Genomic DNA, 18,974 nt, shown 5'->3' with positions numbered 1-18,974 from the left:
CAATTAGAATATGATTTATTTTCTGTTTACCTCATATGCTACTGTCCGGTCATGTTGACCTTTTAATTTAAAGACATTGGTCTCAATATTAATAGTTATGATTTGATGCAGTAGACTTAGAATAAGAAGTTAGAAAATTAAAAAGTTGATTTACAGAATCAAAGTTCGTTATCAAAGGAAAAGGTCATTTATTGTACAATTAATTTAATTTTAGACTTGAAACTAAATGAAATTAGCGATCACGTAAAACAAAGTCTTTAGATTTTTCCTCTTGATTGTTTTTCTGATATTGTTTGTGTTTCTTGTCCTCGATCGTGTCACTCAGAATTTTATTTCTTGTCTCTGGAATGCCAAGTAAACAGATGGCAGATAGGAACATGAGTGCTCCTACTAGGAAGTACATCAGCCCATCTATATGCTGACTCTGCAAAGGGAAAAACCCAAGATGACATATAGTACATTAAATTAGTTTCGGAGGTTTTCAACTTTTGTAATGTTATAAACGCTTGCTTAGTTTGTGAATGATTATTTGCTTAAAACCTATAACAAAATATTGGTTAGTGGGGAATCGATGACGACCATGTGACTGTGGAAATAGATTGTATAGGTAACTGAAAATATCATATATGTATTGTTTGAGAAAAAATCATCTTGGCGTCCAGTAGGTGCTCTTCACGTTATCCATCTCCTTTACAACTATTTAAGAATTTGTTATTATATATTTAAAAATAAAGCTAGCTATATAAATAAAGTGGAATTATTTAATTAATATTTCTTGAGTGTAAAAACTGTTTTACTGTTTTAGATAAATTACAACTATCCTTTCAATTCTGTGTTATTACTTAGACTTCCATAGAGTCTTGTCAAACAACAGTTTTCTCATTTTTAACAAATAGTCTTTCGGAAATCTGATTTAAAATATATTGTTTGCAACCAATTTAATGTTCGGTAATTAAAAAGAGAAATATTCAGAGTTATATCTCCTTTGGACATCAATTGAGCCCCTTTTATAGCAGACAGTATTTTACCAAATGCGCAATAAAGATATACTTTAATTTCATTCAATTAAAAAATTGATAATTCCTAAAGTTACCTTATCGATATATCAAGAATAAGCTTATATAAAAATACGAACATTGGGTCTGCTAAAAAGACAACTATCACAAAAGACAAAAAAAGACCTGGATATAAACAACTAAGTAACTGCAGAAATTTATTCAATGAAACAGTAGTAAGTGTCTTTTTCTTGCTTTGGATATTTCATGATTCACCAGTGAAACAAAATTCTAAATTTACGATAAAAGAAACGATAGCGTGTTTTTTTTTTCTTTTTTTTTTTATTCGTGGACGGTGATGTTCAATCCCCCCCCTCTAGCTTACGTTGTATATATTTCCAACTTTATATATTTATATATACATGCGCTATATATGTCCTTTAGATAAAAATATTCATAAAAGTTATCTTTAAATATTCATCCGTTGAGTTAATCTCTTTCACCTGATTTTTTGCAGATTTCGAGTAATTATTCTACATATTAAAGTAGAGGATTTATATTTTTATTTAATCACACCTCATACCTGTATCTATCTTAGATGCAAACTTATAACACTCGCTATCATATTGTTTTTAAATATGGTCCAATACGGGAAAAGACCGTATTGGCCAATGAGCTAATACGGGATACTTACTACTTGGTTGCATATGTTGCCGTCTCACCAAATATTGGATAAATGTGGATGCCTAATTATGATACATTTTTTAGCGTATCTGTTACTAAAAATAACATTATGTTCCGTGTATTGTTTCAAACAAAATATTTCAACAGCTTTTCCATGTAGCACTTACTACTAACATTACCGTTTTAAAGGTATATTCGTTAATCAAAAACTACAAAAAACGCAAAGCTAGGAAAAAAGGTTAAATTGCCTGAGTTATTCCTTCCTTGTAACTTTTGCTAATGAAAATAATTTGCAGTAATTGGGAAATCAGAAATCTCATCAATATTGAAAAAAAAACGCAGCGGAACTAAGACAGTGATTTCCTGATTCGGACTACTGGTGTATTTATAAATTTACTAGCATAGTAAGAATTATTTAATAAATGTGTTACATATTACCCGTTTCTATTTCGCCCTGGTATTTATTTACTCACCAAATCTTGAATTTCGAATCTATTCAACGGCCGATAGAGAAACAGCAAGTTAATTATAATTATGTGGAAATATAATATCCAAATCAAATATGTGTATGTAAATCTGAAAAAATTGAGGAAACTTTTTCAACCTACTAAATATACGATTTGTGGAGCCACCATGCTTCCTACTCGTGTTACTGAGTTTTGTATACCATAACCCATGTTCCTAAAAATCAATTATAGTGTTATTTGAAAATGACAGAAAAAACAATTTGATAGGATTTTCATCCATCTGATAAAAAGATATTTCAATAGATATTGTAAAGAACCGACAGTTCAATAAGGTACATCTTTTTATCACTTTCAAAAACTGATAAATTGTTGTCATGATGTATGAAAAATGTGTATATTGCTAACGAAATTATGGGAGTAACATGTCATACCTGTTACAGAGTCTTTTTTTTCATTTTCTCCGTAAAACTGTTTTTACATTTCAATAAAACATCTATTTAGTTACATAATTTCTCATAGTAGTGTTCATGATGGTTTGCGAGCTTGGTGTTGATTTATGGTTAAAGAAGAGGTATTTAGCTATCCAGTATTCCATTATGCGTAATTCCCTGGTATTATTCGTCAGTAAAAACGGAGTGGGTGTGGCTAATTGTGCATCCAAGTTCACCCCCAGTTTTTGATTGGGTTCGTATTACTTGATTTGTCGTTCTGTGTAATGTTCTGTTGACTGTTCAACGCGATGTTGTTTGTTTTTAATCGACTTACGACTTTTGGTTGTGCGCCGTTATTATAAGCTATCAGTTTGTGCATTTTGGTAATTTTGATATACAATAAAACATCTACCGAACTACTGTTGGGAACGATTCTGTCGTTAATAACATCAATGCACACCATCCTGCTGCTAAGAATAGCTTTGTTGCCATGGCAAATCCGTTGATAAGTCCATCTTTCGCTGGTATATCTAAAAATATTATGCAAGACTTTTAAGAATATTACCTTTACATGACCGATGGTTTCCGATTTCGTGATGCCTCAGAGTTATGTAAGTAAATCGATTACCAATCCGCTATTGTGTGATGTCTTATCAGTTGATATAGTTTAACAAGTTTTTGTTGCTCAGTCTTTAGTTTCTATGTTGTATATAGATATAGGAAGATGTGGTATAAGTGCCAATGAGACAACTCTCCATCCAAGTTACAATTTATAAAAGTAACCATTATAGGTCATTGTACGGCCTTCAACACGAAGCATTGGCTCACACCGAACAGCAAGCTGTAAAGGGCACCAAAAAATTACTAGTGTAAAACCATTCAAACGGAAAAACCAACGGTCTAATCTATATAAAAACGAGAAACGAGAAACACGTATGAACTACATAAACAGACGACAACTACTGTAATCAGATTCCTGACTGTGTTTTGTATACTGTTGGTCGTTTTTTCGGTTTTTTTTCCAATGGTATTGTCAGTTTGTTTTCGACTTATGAGTCTAAATATCCCTTTGGTATCTATCCTTCGCCTCTCTTTGATATTTTACTTTAAGTATATGATTTTTAATTGTTTCATTAATCATAAGCAATTGGAAAAACCCTAAATCATAAAAAAGGAACTGTTTGATGACAAGTGTATGCAGGTTCATAAAGAAAACATTTATTGCCAGGACAGGATCAGTAACAAATGATACCTGCTCTAATAATGGCACCGTGTTGTTGTCTATGTCAAGTAAATATCTGGTAGTGTGTCGTATGTGTTAATTTCATAAAAGGAGTAAAGGGAACATAGTAATTGCTAAAACAAGCAAAACAAATATGTTGTCCCCTATAACACCGATGTTCCATAACGTTCAACCAAATTATGATGGTATCATGTTGTAAGGGGTACACGTGTATGTTAAATTTATATTGTTCGTTTTGTGTCACCACTTTTTACTACACACACTTTGTATAAGGGTGTGGATTGGGTTTACATAATAGAGAATAATGGGCAAAAAAGTAAAGAATAGAGCAAAATGGGCCAAAAAAAATAATAGAGAATAAAGGGGTGCTAAAATATAAAAGAATAACGGCAAATATTAAATTATTGGGTAAAAAAATACGGATTACAGAAAAGAACAATGTCCAGAATACAGTTATCAAGTAATTACAGAATAGCTATTATTTTTAAAGATAAAGAATAATGAGCGAAAAAAGTAAAGAATATAGAAATGAAGGACCCCATCCATACCCTTTAGTATTTATCCGTAATAGTATACAGAGTACAAGTAAATGCAATTGTATTGGTAGAAGATTCATAATTGGATTGTATGTCCAACGACAGCGACTTAAAAAATACTCTCTTTATTCAATTTCTTACCAACCATTTGCACAACACCTACAACTGTTCCTGATACCGTTGCTAAGACTAGAAACATAAATGTCGTCCATTTTCTTCCCATGCTAAAAAAAAAAAAAAAACAGGTGTTATACGTTTTAGAGTACTTGTACGGTAGAAAAAGGCTTTTTAACCTACTTCTAAAATACAGAATCTATGTAGAAACTGACCGACAGTGGATACTTGCTTAGTTTTTGGTTGGTCGTTAACATTTTTTATATTCTGCATTTGCTTTGGAACAAAGGTTATAGCAATTCATTAATTAGTTATACCTTGTACTTTTCAATCTACGAACATGCACAATAGGTTCTGTAACGTACAAAGAGCATGGTATTCTTTTTACAATAATTATTTTTTGTATATATATGTCATCAGAAGAATTTCCTCAATAAGGTTTATGCAACAAATATTACATATCGTTAACTTTGTAAAATAGTAATGTCGTGTATGGTGAAACTGTTTTAAAAATGAGTATATCGGTAATTTACAAATATATTTTAAAATTAACAGCTAATATCAACCGTTAACATAGGGGAAAACACCATTAATCCCTGTTTCAATAAATGGACACTTCTGACATTGACAATTTTGATATTATAGAGATACATGTGACTATAAAGAAGACAAAAGAGATTATTAAGTCAAAGGTCTGTGTCAAGTACTAACAGAGAAGGTGGTTTTCTGATAAGTTCCTCATACATCCATATATACTTGGTAAGCAGGATCTTTCTTTTATAAATATAGCAATGACAAATCTGATATTGTAAGAACTTTTTTTTTATTTTTTATGATTTCTTTCGATATAAACTTGGTTGTTTAAAATGATATATTTTTTTCTGATCGTTTTCAATATTATGTGAATTCGGGAAATGTTGTGCAGTAGACGGTACTGTTAGTCTTTATGTTTTGAAACAGACTTTTCTGACCATTGGTCATATTGGAAAGGTCTGACACCAAAAAATATGGGAATGACTCTCAACTTTAGTCACGGAAGTTTATGATAAGATTTAAATTACTTTCATTCATCTTGAAATTTATTGAATATTTTAAAATTTTGATCTAAATTTTCAACTAAACTATCGTCTTACCAATTATTTAAGAAATATGTTATGACCTGTGATGGAATTTCCACAATACTAAGAAGAAACATGTTCAGATACAAACTTCCAGAAAGCTGCTGCACACCAAATGCTATCGCATAGTAACCATATCCAAATGATATCCTATATTAAAAAATAACATTTAATTATTTGATAGATAGTAATGCTGAACGTATATAAGCTTCCTTTTCTATATTTTTGTCCCAATTATACTATAAAGGATAATTACAAACTATTAGTGGAATAGTGGTTAGTGACATTACATACTGATTGAACGCCCTACTCAATCAACTTTGGCAATCCATGAATGCATAATTAATAAATCAATCATAAAACAATAAAACCACTGGTGAAATTTAACTAGTAAACAAAATCATTATTTACAAATGGATGAATGAACTCAGTTTCATGACTTGCAAAACTCCAAAAGAGCCACACGGTAAATAGTAAAATAACTAAAATACCGAACTCCAAGGAAAATTCAAAACGGAAAGTCTCTTATAAATCAAATGGCAAAATCCCAAAAGCTCAAACACATTAAACGAACGGAAAACAACTGTCATATTTCTGACTTGGTACAGGTATTTCCTTATGTAGAAAATGGTGGATTGAACCTGGTTTTATAGCTAGCGAAACCTCTCACTTGTATGACAGTCGTATAAAATTCCATTATATGTTGACAATGTTGACAGCAATGTGTGAACAATACAAACAGACTTAATAGGTAAAAATGTCAAAATTGACACGGGAACATCTGAATCATGATTATGCAATGTCACAGTGATTTTATCAACACAGCCTTAACAACCAAATTGGAAAGATTTCCATATTACCCAAAACTTGTATAATATCCAAATAAAAGGGAATCTGAAACGGCTTATTTTAAAGGGATAATTTTTGAAATAGGACATTGTTTTTAGGGCTTTTTTCAAGAGTACTATACAGATATTTAAAATTTATGCCGAATAGTTGAAGTCCTGGTACACGTAAGGTTACGATGATGACAATATTTGTAATGCTGACGATATAATGAGTGAGTTGAATTATGTGCTGCACTGATTTTTACAGATTGTTCTTATGGTGTGCTGTTACACCACTGTCCCAGGTTAGGAGAAGGTTGAGCGCGCACAAACATTTTTAACCCATGCCGCATTCTTTATCTGCCTGTCCGTAGCCAGAAGTCTGTAGTTCAGTGGTTATCGTTGGTACATATCTGTCATATTTGTTTTTCATATTATATAATTTTGTTACAAAGTAAGCAGTTAGTTTTCTCGTTTGAATTGTTTCACCTTTATTTTATATCGGGGCCTTTTATAGTCGACTATACGGTAATGGATGTTTCTCATTGCTAAAGCCGAATGGTGACCTATAATTGCTTATATCCATTTATTTGAACTCTGGTGGATAGTTGTCTCATTGGCAATTATAACACATTTTCTTATTTTCATATGTATGTGAATATATGTCAAGAACATAATCTGACAAATCTTCACTTTTGACCCATTCATAGGTGATATTTGTCATCTACATGGGTCCTCTTCTAATAAACCGTACATCATTGTAGGACTAATATTTATACATAATTATTATAAATTGAGTAATGAAAATGTAAAAAAAAAAATGGGCTGACATAAGAAACTCTTTTAATAATATTTATCATGATATGAAAATAACAAAACTCCACGGTAAATGTTATTAAAAAAGTCAAGCCTTCAGAAAGATCGACATCGAAAATTTATTCTTTGGTCCTGTTGAAGGTCTCATTGTAATTGAGATGTAAACAAAAAAGAAAGCCCTGTTCCCTTGCGTTGGATATTGTCGTGTACGTAGATATTTCGTAACTTGATTAAATACATTATATTCTTTCTTTTTTTATTTCAGAGGTCTTTAATAATGCACAGAAAGTTCTCTTACTTTAATTCCAGCTCTATATTATTTCAATAACCCACTGAGAAAGATTAAACCAGAAACCTTTGAAATGTATACGTAGACAACAATCTACATTGTACTTGGACAAGCATCAACTCTAACCTGATTAATAGTACAAAAATGTGCATGTTATTTTGATGAAACGGCAAATTCAACACATAGCGACCGTAAAACGAGCCTAAATAACACTGGATCTATAATATTACATGTATTGAAAGTGACTTGTTCCAATGGAGTATGACCTCTCAGCCTATACTGACATTCTAACCGTTTCCATTACTGACGAAAACCATAAGCAGCATGGTTATAAAATTACAAAATTAAAACCATTTATTATATAAGATTAGGTTGTTCATGTGTTATGCTACTAACCAGGATACAGCTAAGAGTATGGTCTTTTTCAAGAAGTCCGGGTTACGAAATATATCCAGAAATGTATACTTTTTGTTATTATGAGATATTGAATTTTCTACCACCATTTTAAGTTTGGATGTGTCCGGTACTGGTGCTCTATTGATACGGGCTATTTTCCTGATAACTTCCTCTGCTTTTTCAATTTGATCATTTGCAACTAACCATCTAAAACTTTCTGGGATAAACCTGAATGAATGAAAGTTGTACCGTCAAATTTAGATTGAAACACATAATTCTAAATTACATATTATAAATAAAACTCAGAAGTCGTCTACCTTATAATCAAATGTGCGTTTTAGTTCCTTTATATGTTTTGGAGTTTAGTGTGACGTCCATTTTCACTGAACCAGTACACAATTTTATTTAGGGGCCAGCTGGGGACCACCTCCGGATGCGGGATTTTCTCGCTGCGTTTAAGACCCATTGGTGGCCTTCGGCTGTTATCTGCTCTTTGGTCGGGTTGTTGTCTCTTTGACATATTCCCCATTTCGATTCTCAATTTTATGTTCAACTAACATCAGTTAATCAACAATTTTATTGACGATTGTGACATTTTGATCGAGTGTGAAGTGTGATGCATGCATATCAGAAAACGCTAACATGTCGACGCATCCGGTCTTGCTCCTTTTGGAGTTTATGCGATTCCCTAAACGTTTATACCTAGATTTGCCTCTATTTGTTGGATTTATAGATTAAAACATAGGTAAAATATTCTTGCCTTAAATTAATGAGACAGTATACTAACACAACGACACAAATAACCAATGGACTTACATTTCGGTGCCTTTTATAGCTTACTATGCAGTATGGGTTTTGCTTATTTTTGAAGGCCGTAAGGCGATCTATAGTTGATAACTTCTATGTCATTTGGTCTCTGTTTGAGAGTTGTCTCATTGGCAATCATACATTGTACCACATCACCTTATTTTTATATCTAGAAGTCAACATTATATATTATTATGAAAACAAGCTGATAAACTAAATCCTTTAATATGTTATATATTATCTTGTCCAATGAATATTTCTGCATACAATAAGATGCTCTGAATTAGGAAACTTTTCGTTGAGTAAAAACACAAATTAAAGATGAAGAAATTGGAATGTCAAAATGATAAATATAGATAAAACTAGTTAAAAGCTTTTGTTATTGTCAATGTTGTCGAAGAGACTATGGGTTTTTTAAACTTATGATGTTTATCCAGTGAATATTTACAAATAATACAAATCAAAATATATAGCCAAACAATTGATACTCTCAATTTTGAAACCAGATTAAATTTATTTTTGAATACTAATTATGAAGTTTTAATCAGTTGTTTTTGAAAGAAAACGTGAATCGTTTATTTGACTTTTAAATATAAAATTGATTTCAGGCCATGCAATTGATTAGTTCGTATTTCAAATATATAAACAATAAAACTGATGTACACTAAACAGTTTTCACATGCATGACCGTTATGGACGCAGCTTACGAACCCAATTTTGTATTATAGTAGCTCATAAAGGCTACTGACCGAAATTGTACAAATAAAAAAGTATTACCAGTTCCAAAGCACTGGTCACTTTGGAACCATTGAGAGCGTAAAAGTCACTAACCCAATTGCTAATGTTTAAGTGAGACATTAGAACAAACGCTAGTTGTCACCTGGTTGTTGTTGTTTGGTTGCTGTCGCATTGACATATGTCCATCATCTTGTTACATTTATATCAAAACACATATGAACATATGAACCTAAATGAATGGAAACATGAAAGCTATATTTATATATATAAAAGGACAATAATGACAGTTAAAGATTCTAGTAAAAGTCAAAATTGTTTTTTCTATTAATTTTTAGTAGCGTTATGATCTTAATATCATATTCTGTTGCACTTCAAATGTAAACAAAACATAACGTTTATAAAACATCTTTGGCATTGTATCGTTTTCACCAATGCAGTTGATTTTATCATTTATTGGTGTTTATACCTGAGCTCTATGAGACATGACAAATTGATCAATAAACAAGAAAAAATCGTGTTTTGCCACTGGACAATAAACTGCTATTATCTATCAAAAACATACCACCAGGTAAACAGAAATGGAACAGTCACAACAGCAGTGGCTATATGCAGATATTTCCAATCATGTATCAAGTATGAAACTCCTCCAAACGCTGCTGCCCAAATCGGCCATGCCGGGATCGCCATTATCATGGATCTATATTTCCGAGGCATGAATTCTGCCACAAATACGAAGAACACAGACAAATAGAACCCACTTGCCAATCCAATTAAAAATCTAAAAGCGGCAAACATTTGCCAGTTCGATGAAAATGCTGCCACGAGATTAAATAATAACAAGAAAAACATGGATATGAAGTATGCAGGTTTCCTGCCAATGATATCAGCCACTTGTCCGGCTATTAAACCACCCACTAACAGTCCTCCCATTTGAATGGTGGTGAATGTTTGAGTTATCCAGTCTCGGTCGCATACTAAATTCCACTGCAAACGAATGTTATAATTTGATTAGTTTTGTTATTCTTGCATCAGGCAGTAATAGTATTCTCTAAAAGGATGCAGTCAAAGTTTTAAAAGCATTTGTAAAGCACTATTACTATTTAACATTCGAGAGAACGACGTTTACTTAGTATAATATTTTTATCCAAATGTTCGTTTAGATTTACTGTGATTATTTGTACTCAAGCATGCAATAAAATAATAAAATTGAAGCCCATAATGCAATGTAATTTAAAACATCGTATATAGAAAGAATTTGAAGCCAATATATGCAATGTATATACAGTTTATAAAAAGAATATAAAGCTAAAATAATATTTTTTGATGATACCCAGTACATGGTGTAAACAAGTGTTATTAAAAGATATTTAGTTTTCAGAGATAAAATAAGGCAGCTACAAAACTCTATAATTGTAGCATAGAACAGACAGTTCTGCTAATTTCACAAATTGTCAATATTATATTAGTTTCGTTGTAACATGTAGTATATGTATCAATATATACCCTACATCTCTTTCTATCTACCTAGCATACTTTAAAATCGGACATGTGAATGAATTCGTCATTCGTATCCTGATTATCTGCCTCTGAAAAATTAGTAATTACAGTAAAGAAAGAGATGACCACTTATTGTACAGTTTTTACTTTTAGTTATGTTGATATGTTCACGACATGTTATTCTGTCACGCATCCTCTTGAAATTTCCTGTCGGAGATGTGCAGATACATGTATAATATTTGACATATTGCTGACCATTTGGTAAGTATGAAGGGCTATTTCCGGTATTTATCTGTGTACTATGTCCATTATATTACTTTGTCCATCAGAATATTGTGTAAAACAAATACATGTAAGCACAATATTTGTGTCTATACAAACTTTTTGGTATACATTTGGAAAAAATATAACAATATATTGTTCATTACACACTTTTGGTATATTTTTATTGCAAACTATACCTTGTATTAAGTACGAAAGTAACCGCCTTGGTGGTCTCGTGATAGCGTGTTCGCCTCTAGTGCGGGAGGTCTTCTGTTCGAACCCCGGCCGGTTCAAACCAAAGACTTTAGAATTGGTATTTCTGCTTCTCCGCTAAGCACGCGGTATTCAGGAGTAAGAGCAAAGACTGGTCGTCTCGGAGTCAGAATGGTGTGTTCGGATAAGGTGACATGTTTCCCTGCGGACTGTTACCTTGTGAACTAGCACGTTTAAAATCCGGCTCAGCGGGTCGATCTGGATATGCATATTAGTTTGCCGCTAGACGTTAAGCAGCCATCCATCATCATCAAGTACGAACGATGTATTGTGCTTACTTTCATTTTTTTTTACATATTGATCTCGTATTATTTTTTCAGACTTTCAATGAATGGCTTCTAAGCAGTGGACAAAAATAAGCATGATGTCTAAAAGATAATACCTGATTTACGACTGTATGCATAGAGTCGTCGTAAACCTTTCTGACACAAGCAAGGTCGCTGTAATTTTGTGGGGGGTGACAAGTCTTTGATTCTATAGTTATATTTTGTAATATAGTTGTATCATTTCCCCACTGACATGACCAATCCGGTATAGCACCACCAAATGACATCATTAATGTTGTCCATGTTATTGAAATTTTCCCGCCAATTATACTGGCAATAAGAAGCCATTGAAAACGTCCGAGTCCTCCGCACTCCTCAAGTGTATTCTCCAAATATTCACTTACTGAGGACATGCTGTAAACGAAATATATTTTAAGAAAAAAAGCAAAATATACATTATCAAGATTCAAGATATTATTGTATACTAGTGACATACCACGTGTGCACCAAACTGATTCATGTTAGATCGCGTTTACAAAATGTTTAAAGAAACTCGTTTGGCAATGAAATCTTCCCAATCGAAATTAATGTTAGTTGTCCGAAATCCACCTTCAGGTATAAAAAGATATCAGATCAGTAAGAATTATTCGTAAAACTAAAGGTTCAAATATTTGGCAGTAAGTTTTAACCGACACACATTTTTATGGGAAATCGTTCAACTTGTGAGAATCCAACATCAGTTATAAAAATAGCACGAATTTAATTAAATCCTTAAAAGATGATATTAAACATACAGGTCTGCCCTGAAACTAACAAGCAAATTTCGACCATATATGACATTAATGATAAATGTAACGTCAACTGCATGTTGTTTTGTCAAATCGTTATGATAATAAACATGACTACTAGGCGCAATTTTTGCTTCGCATCACGGTGCGGAGCTATTAGTTTCAGTCACGCCATCTTGAAATAATTACTTATCACATACAGATTCTGATTGGTTGCTTTATGATGCGGCTGAGATACAGTAACAGCTATTGGCTTAAATGAGATAAAGAATTACAGACTTTTCTCGTCTCAGGATAAGACATCAAATGCCGGAAAATTAACTACTAGTATGTGTATTTCAGTTCCGATCAACTCACATTAATTCATGTTCGTTTTATTATGTATATATTGCACACTGAAATTCAATATTGAAATATCAATTATTAATACCTATTTATTTGCTTTGTTAATCTACAATATGCACGATTTGTTTTGCTAAACAATGGTCCTATACAATGTTTACAAAAATGCATTATCTGTATCTTATAACTTCTGCCAATCTAGGCACACCTTCAGAGAGGCACACCTCCAGGGTCTTGTGTATTTGTAACTGTTTTTAATTTTCAGCAAGTCATGAAAGTGAACAAAATTTTAAAAGCATGGGTGTATAAGGCACACTCTTAAAGTTGAACAACATCATTTTCACTGAAACTATATATTTATTGCTGTTTACAATTATATGTTATTAACATACCTTAACATTCATATATATCTAAATAAATTATGTACAGAACTAGTAATCAAAATCGCAAGTCAATGACCAGCCGAAAGAACTAGAAAACCACACTCCACAAAAACACATTGACAACTAAACACTGAACAGCCAGTTTAAAATTTTGGAAAAGTTCATCTTAATATATATACAAAAATTGATATTTCAAGTCTAAGACACCCATTTTATATCAATCAATATCTAAAATACCACATTTCCAATACTAAATCAACAACCACATGCACACATATTACCTTAAATTAGGATAGAGCGAAGCAATGCACAGCTTTTTAGAAAGCTCAAACTTGTTGTTTCTGAGAATCAGTATCAAATGTGTATTAGTGGACTTTGATTTGATTATTTTCTTTGCAGTGAGGTGTTCATTTTTACCTGTTGCTAGTTTGGCTTTCTTATTTTCCATGGCATACATACCACTTTTGTACACAACAATTTTTTGCATTTTGTTTTGCAGAATATTCAGTATCATCCGATCTTGGGCAAGATTTTTTTTCTAGTTCTCAAAAAGTAAGAATACTCATTTTGAAAATCCATCTGCCCAATCCACCGAAGAATATCAAATAATCGCCCCTAGTTGAACTAATAATGAAATGAAGGTCTGTTTTAAAAATCTTATTGTTGCTATTTTGTCAAAACAAATACATGTATCAATCACGGACGATGTCATCTGTTATGCATAAAACTGTAATGTCGACTCTTTACTAAACAGAAGCAAAAATGTTAATAAGGGGACAACTTATGCAATTATACTTCTATAATCATGGTTTTCTTTTATAAATTTTGACTTGGATGGAGAGTTCAACTTGTCTCATTGGCACTCATACCACATCTTCTTATATCTATTCTCTTCGGAAGGTATACAACGAAAAGACAACAAGTAATAGTCATGTATTTAGTACCTGTGATATTTGTCGATTAAACACCCAAGAAATAGTTTTACAAAGTCTTAATCTCTACCATCACAGATAAAGTTGGAATTTATTACTTTGAGATATACTAACATGTTTATTGAAGGTAAAACGTTTTTGAGCATGACATGTTTTCATACAAGAATCCTCTTTTCTTTTCTTTTTTGTTTATGTTTTTTGGACTGAATTAAGCATTCGTAAGAAATGCTAGTCTTTTTATAGCACTTGAAATCAGTACCGGGTTGTGAAGACGTGTTTGGCCATGACTTATACAGTGGGAAATCTAGTGACAAAATCTTGATCTTTTCAATGTTTGTCTCGTTTTAGCAAGGACGCTATTAATTGTAAATTCACAAGAAAATGTTCTGATAAATAGTAACAATAAAATTAGATTGATATAAAAAAAAAATTCATATACATGTAATGTTATCATATCCCTCTTAAAATAGCAAACGACAAGTACAGCAGGCTATTGTAGCTTTGTGTAAAATTGGTTTAAATTGTTGCTATGGAAATAAATTCCTGGAGTACCAACTTCAATATATTTTTTCTACTGACCGTATACCTCTCTGGAACACGCCAATTATCCGCATATATATGCAGCTAGATCAGAGAAGTACAGGGGGAAAATTCCAATGGAATCGATTGATATGCAGCAAAGGTTAACACTTTTGAAATTAAGTTACTCAGCAAATTCAAACGGACCTTACCCCGATGTAAACGTAAAATGTGAAAGATCGAGAAGACTGCACATACATGTACAGATATCGAGACGACATGTTCTTAAAATTGTATAAAAAATAGTAAAAATCTTATAACCGATATCCTTCTTTAAAGACAATAGTATTCAGTTTCACAAGCTTCTAATGCAATTATCTCTGCAAATAATGAACATAAAACATCGTGTCTTTGCATATATATTTCTAATTACACTGTTTAACTAATAATTTCTTTAACATGTACGATTGTTTTTTAGAAATAACTTTTGGTCAATATCGTCACCGGCATTGTTTTACTGTCGATTTTCTCGACTCTATCATAAGAAGAGGTCATTTTCTTTTGTTTTCTTTCATCAGTTTAGTACGGAAGCCGGTTAGTGTCAATGTGGAGTTTTATTTTTAAGTAGTTAATATGACTTAGCTTATCTAACTTGTTTTAACAACTAAGCTAACTCGTCATAACGTCTTAGCTAACTCGTTTAAACAACTAAGCTAAGTCGTTTAAACGACTTAGCGAACTCGTTTAAACGACTAAGCTAACTCATTTGAACGACTTAGTTAACTCGTTATAACGGCTTATTTAATCTAACTCGTTATAACAACTTAGCTAACTTGTTATAACGACTAAGCTAACTCGTTTAAATAACTTAGCTAACTCGTTTAAACGACTTAGCAAACTTGTTATAACGACTTAACTTACTCGTTAAAACGACTTAACTAACTCGTTATAACGACTTAGCTTATCTAACTCTTTATAACAAATTATCTAACTTGTGATAACGACTAAGCTAACTCGTTTAGACAACTTAGCTGATTCGTTTAAACGACTTAGCTAACTCGTAAAAACGACTTATCTAAATCGACTAAACGACTTTGCTTACTCGTTATAACGACTAAGCCTATCTAACTCGTTCTTATAACTTAGTTATCTTGTTATAACGACTTATCTAACTCATTTAAACAAGTCAGCTAACTCGTTTAAACGGATTAGCTTACTTGTTATAACGACTTTGCTTATTCGTTTAAACAACTTAACTATGCATGCTGATATTTTGGGTTATTTTGCTGACTCGTTGAGTTTTACTGTTTATCTCCTTATTCATAAAAATAGTATAATATAAGGTTTGGCTCCTTCCTCCTCCCCTAATTAACATGAAACCACCCTCCCCCCCCCCCCCCCTTTTTAAAAGTCCTTGATCCACAACTGATAAAACTAAGCAAACCAAAAATGGGCTTCTGTGATTTACCTCTTCCGTTTGAACAATTCATCAAGACAAATTAAACAATTTAGATTTGTCAGTAAATGTCTTTAAATTTGACACCCTTATAAAGTTCTACATTATCTAGAAAATGCTTGCAATCTTCGAAGTATTTAGGACATTTAAGTGAAAAATGTATTTCATCCTCAATTTCTTTTTTTTTTGCAGTTGTACATCTTTCAACTTCTATTTCTAATTAATGTGCACTTATACTCAAAATTTACAAATCAATAAATAAGAAGACAATCGAAAATAAATCAAAACCTAAATATTAGGGGGTATAGTTAAGTCTTGGAATTGAGAAAGTAGCAAAGTCGTTATAATGAGACAGCTTAGTCGTTTTAACGAGTTAGTTAAGTTGTTTAAACAGGTTAGCTAAGTCGTTATAACAAGTTAGCTAAGTTGTTACAACAAGTTAGATAAGTCAAGTTGTTATAACAAGTTAGCTAAGTCGTTATATTGAGTTAGCTTAGTCGTTATAACGACTTAAAAATAAAACTCCACCCTGACACTAACCGGCTTCCGTAGTTAGCCACTGTGTATGTATTATCAATTTATTTTCTATCTGTTTTTCTTACATGTAAATCAACAGAAATAAGTATTGATACAGTTTCTCTGTTATATTGATTAAGGGTGTTATGATAAAAAATGAAAAATGAGGATGATTAATTGTTGGCGTTTAACGCCACTTTCAGCACTATCGGCTTTATAATGACGATCAGTTTTTATTGGTGAAGGAAGCCGGAGTCGAGAACCACCGACTTTCGACAGGAAAACTGACGATCCTGGCCAATTAAGCACCGGCCATGTGCGATGTTCGAACTCATCAGTAATGACAGGCTAGTAATATAGTAGATGAACTACTTGGGTTCTCGGTCGCAAAAGTAGTACGTGTAAAAAAACAATTACGATAACACATAAAAAAAGGCAAATCGAAGTAAACCCTAAAATCAACTTTCAAAATAATAATAATCCATACAACAATTAAGGAATAAAACAATTCAAAACTGAATAACTTAGTAGCTTTATGAATGTTTATGTTTAAAATAAATTTTATTGTTTCGATGCCGCTATTGAATATTTTGTTTTGTTACTTTTTTTGTTCAAATTTATTTTTCAACAAATCTCCTTACCTCAGTGGACGGGAAGACACAATGCAGTGTCCTAGCGGTTGTTGAAGCCTTCAAGTATATAGGTATATATGTATGTTAAATAGTGATAAACAGTGATATGAGAGTACACTCGTCAAATATTTTGTAATTGATAAAGAGTGTGTTGACATATTTTGAATAGATAACACTTCTGAGATGTAAAGGTCCCTAATCTCCTCTGGATTCTAACATGATCTACAAACATGTTAAAAACTAATTTACCTCAATACATGTAGTGTACTCTTATAATTAGTACTTATATTGCTCCCATTTATAAGATCAAACACCGTTCCGTATATCGGGTAAGCGGAAAGATGTTTATATTTTAATGTGAGTGTGACATAAAAAGCATTGACAAAGAACTTTTTATGAAAAAAAATTAAACTTTTGTTTCTGTAAAATGAATGAAACAAATTTATTACACATTTCCCTTTACTCTCGGTGTAATCCAGAATAGAGCAATTTACTATTTTCAAGTGAATTTATGTCATTTGAATGAATCACTGATACATTAATACAAATCGAAACCTATATTGTATTTACAGTGAAAATGGAACCCTGCTGTTTTTTTGTTTTTTTTTTAACACTTACAGTTCAGTTTAATATAATGTTTATAACGAATAGTGCAATCCATGTCACTTCAGAACAATTGGCAGATTATTAACCGTCATGAACCTCGAAAGAACTAAATGTACCTCGACTTCTCCTCGGTCTGTATTATAATGGGTGTAAATAGTCTTTTAAACAATAGTGTTATAATTAGTTACTTGATATATGAAAATAAGGAGATGTGGTATGATTGTCGATGAGACAATTATCCACCAAAGTTCAAATAAAGTTGAAATAAGCAATTATAGGTCACCGTATGTCATATGCTAGTCAGATATAAAAGGCCTCGAAAAGAAAAAAATAGTATGAACCAATTCAAGCGAAAAAAACGAATGGCTTAATTTAGTAACCTCGTCATATCGAGAAGCGTTTAGTACAGTGATTTTGTCATAGTTTGGTTAAGATGAACATGGTTGTGTTAAGTGTTTTTGATGACAAACAGTGTCAAAATATAAACATTTGAATAGTTTGTTAAAGGAACTAATGACAATAAATTCAAGCTGGCAAGTATCTTTGTTTATAGCTAATATGTTAGTACATCAACATTTGTATCATATAGTTATTAATTTGACACAGAATAATGAGTGCGTATGTCAAAATTTAAAAGTTGTTATTCGTTTCTAATGCACAAAGAAAAGTGGTTTGCTTACTGTCTGCTACATCATATATTTTGTTAAACTGCCGTCAATTTTCCCGAAAAACGGCCCCTAGTGCACACAATTTGAGATTACAGAATATTCAGTGTCATGGTTTGGTTCATTCGTGTCAAGGTTTATTTCTTGTTGATCATGGTTCGGTTATGTGATTCTATTCGTGAATGAAGGAAGAGTAACGATCAAAATAAACAGACATTATATATATTGAAATACTCTTTTTTAAATCGTTTTATTTGGAATACAAAAGGACATATATATATACGCACATTCAATGTAGTATTGTATATATTATGTATATGCGGTCTTATTGCCAATGAGATAACTATCCACCCGAGACCTAAATGACGTAAAAG

The 18,974-nt window shown here is 32.0% G+C and overlaps 1 protein-coding gene across 2 annotated transcripts; it reads right to left on the bottom strand.

The window, feature by feature from the left end:
• Positions 1-223: 223 nt before the first annotated feature.
• On the bottom strand, positions 224-17,386 carry LOC127700974 (solute carrier family 22 member 5-like). Of its 2 annotated transcripts, XM_052204727.1 has the most exons (9): positions 17,339-17,386; positions 11,878-12,175; positions 10,024-10,445; positions 7,917-8,144; positions 5,604-5,738; positions 4,498-4,580; positions 2,990-3,107; positions 2,288-2,360; positions 224-424 (listed from the first exon to the last, which is right to left on the bottom strand). In XM_052204727.1, exons 2-9 carry the CDS (start codon positions 12,172-12,174, stop codon positions 233-235), a joined length of 1,548 nt encoding a protein of 515 aa, XP_052060687.1. In that variant the 5' UTR covers position 12,175; positions 17,339-17,386; the 3' UTR covers positions 224-232. The 2 variants fall into 2 exon arrangements, with proteins under 2 accessions (XP_052060687.1, XP_052060688.1); XM_052204728.1 differs by lacking the exon at positions 2,288-2,360 and having other exon boundaries at positions 311-424.
• Between the last annotated feature and the right edge of the window lie 1,588 nt (positions 17,387-18,974).

Source organism: Mytilus californianus, unplaced genomic scaffold (assembly GCF_021869535.1).
Source record: "Mytilus californianus isolate M0D057914Y unplaced genomic scaffold, xbMytCali1.0.p SCAF_5, whole genome shotgun sequence".
NCBI lineage: Eukaryota > Metazoa > Mollusca > Bivalvia > Mytilida > Mytilidae > Mytilus > Mytilus californianus.
The sequence above is the reverse complement of the archived record's forward strand: the minus strand, read 5'-3'. Positions and strand labels throughout refer to the sequence as shown.

Excerpts from the sequence above, each read along its gene's own strand:
- LOC127700974 (XM_052204727.1), bottom strand. The coding sequence starts at position 12,174 with ATGTCCTCAGTAAGTGAATATTTGGAGAATACACTTGAGGAGTGCGGA. Across the intron at positions 10,446-11,877 it reads TGCATACAGTCGTAAATCAG|TGGAATTTAGTATGCGACCG; the intron begins GTATTATCTTTT and ends ATTCGTTTGCAG. Across the intron at positions 8,145-10,023 it reads CCATTTCTGTTTACCTGGTG|GTTTATCCCAGAAAGTTTTA; the intron begins GTATGTTTTTGA and ends TCATTCATTCAG.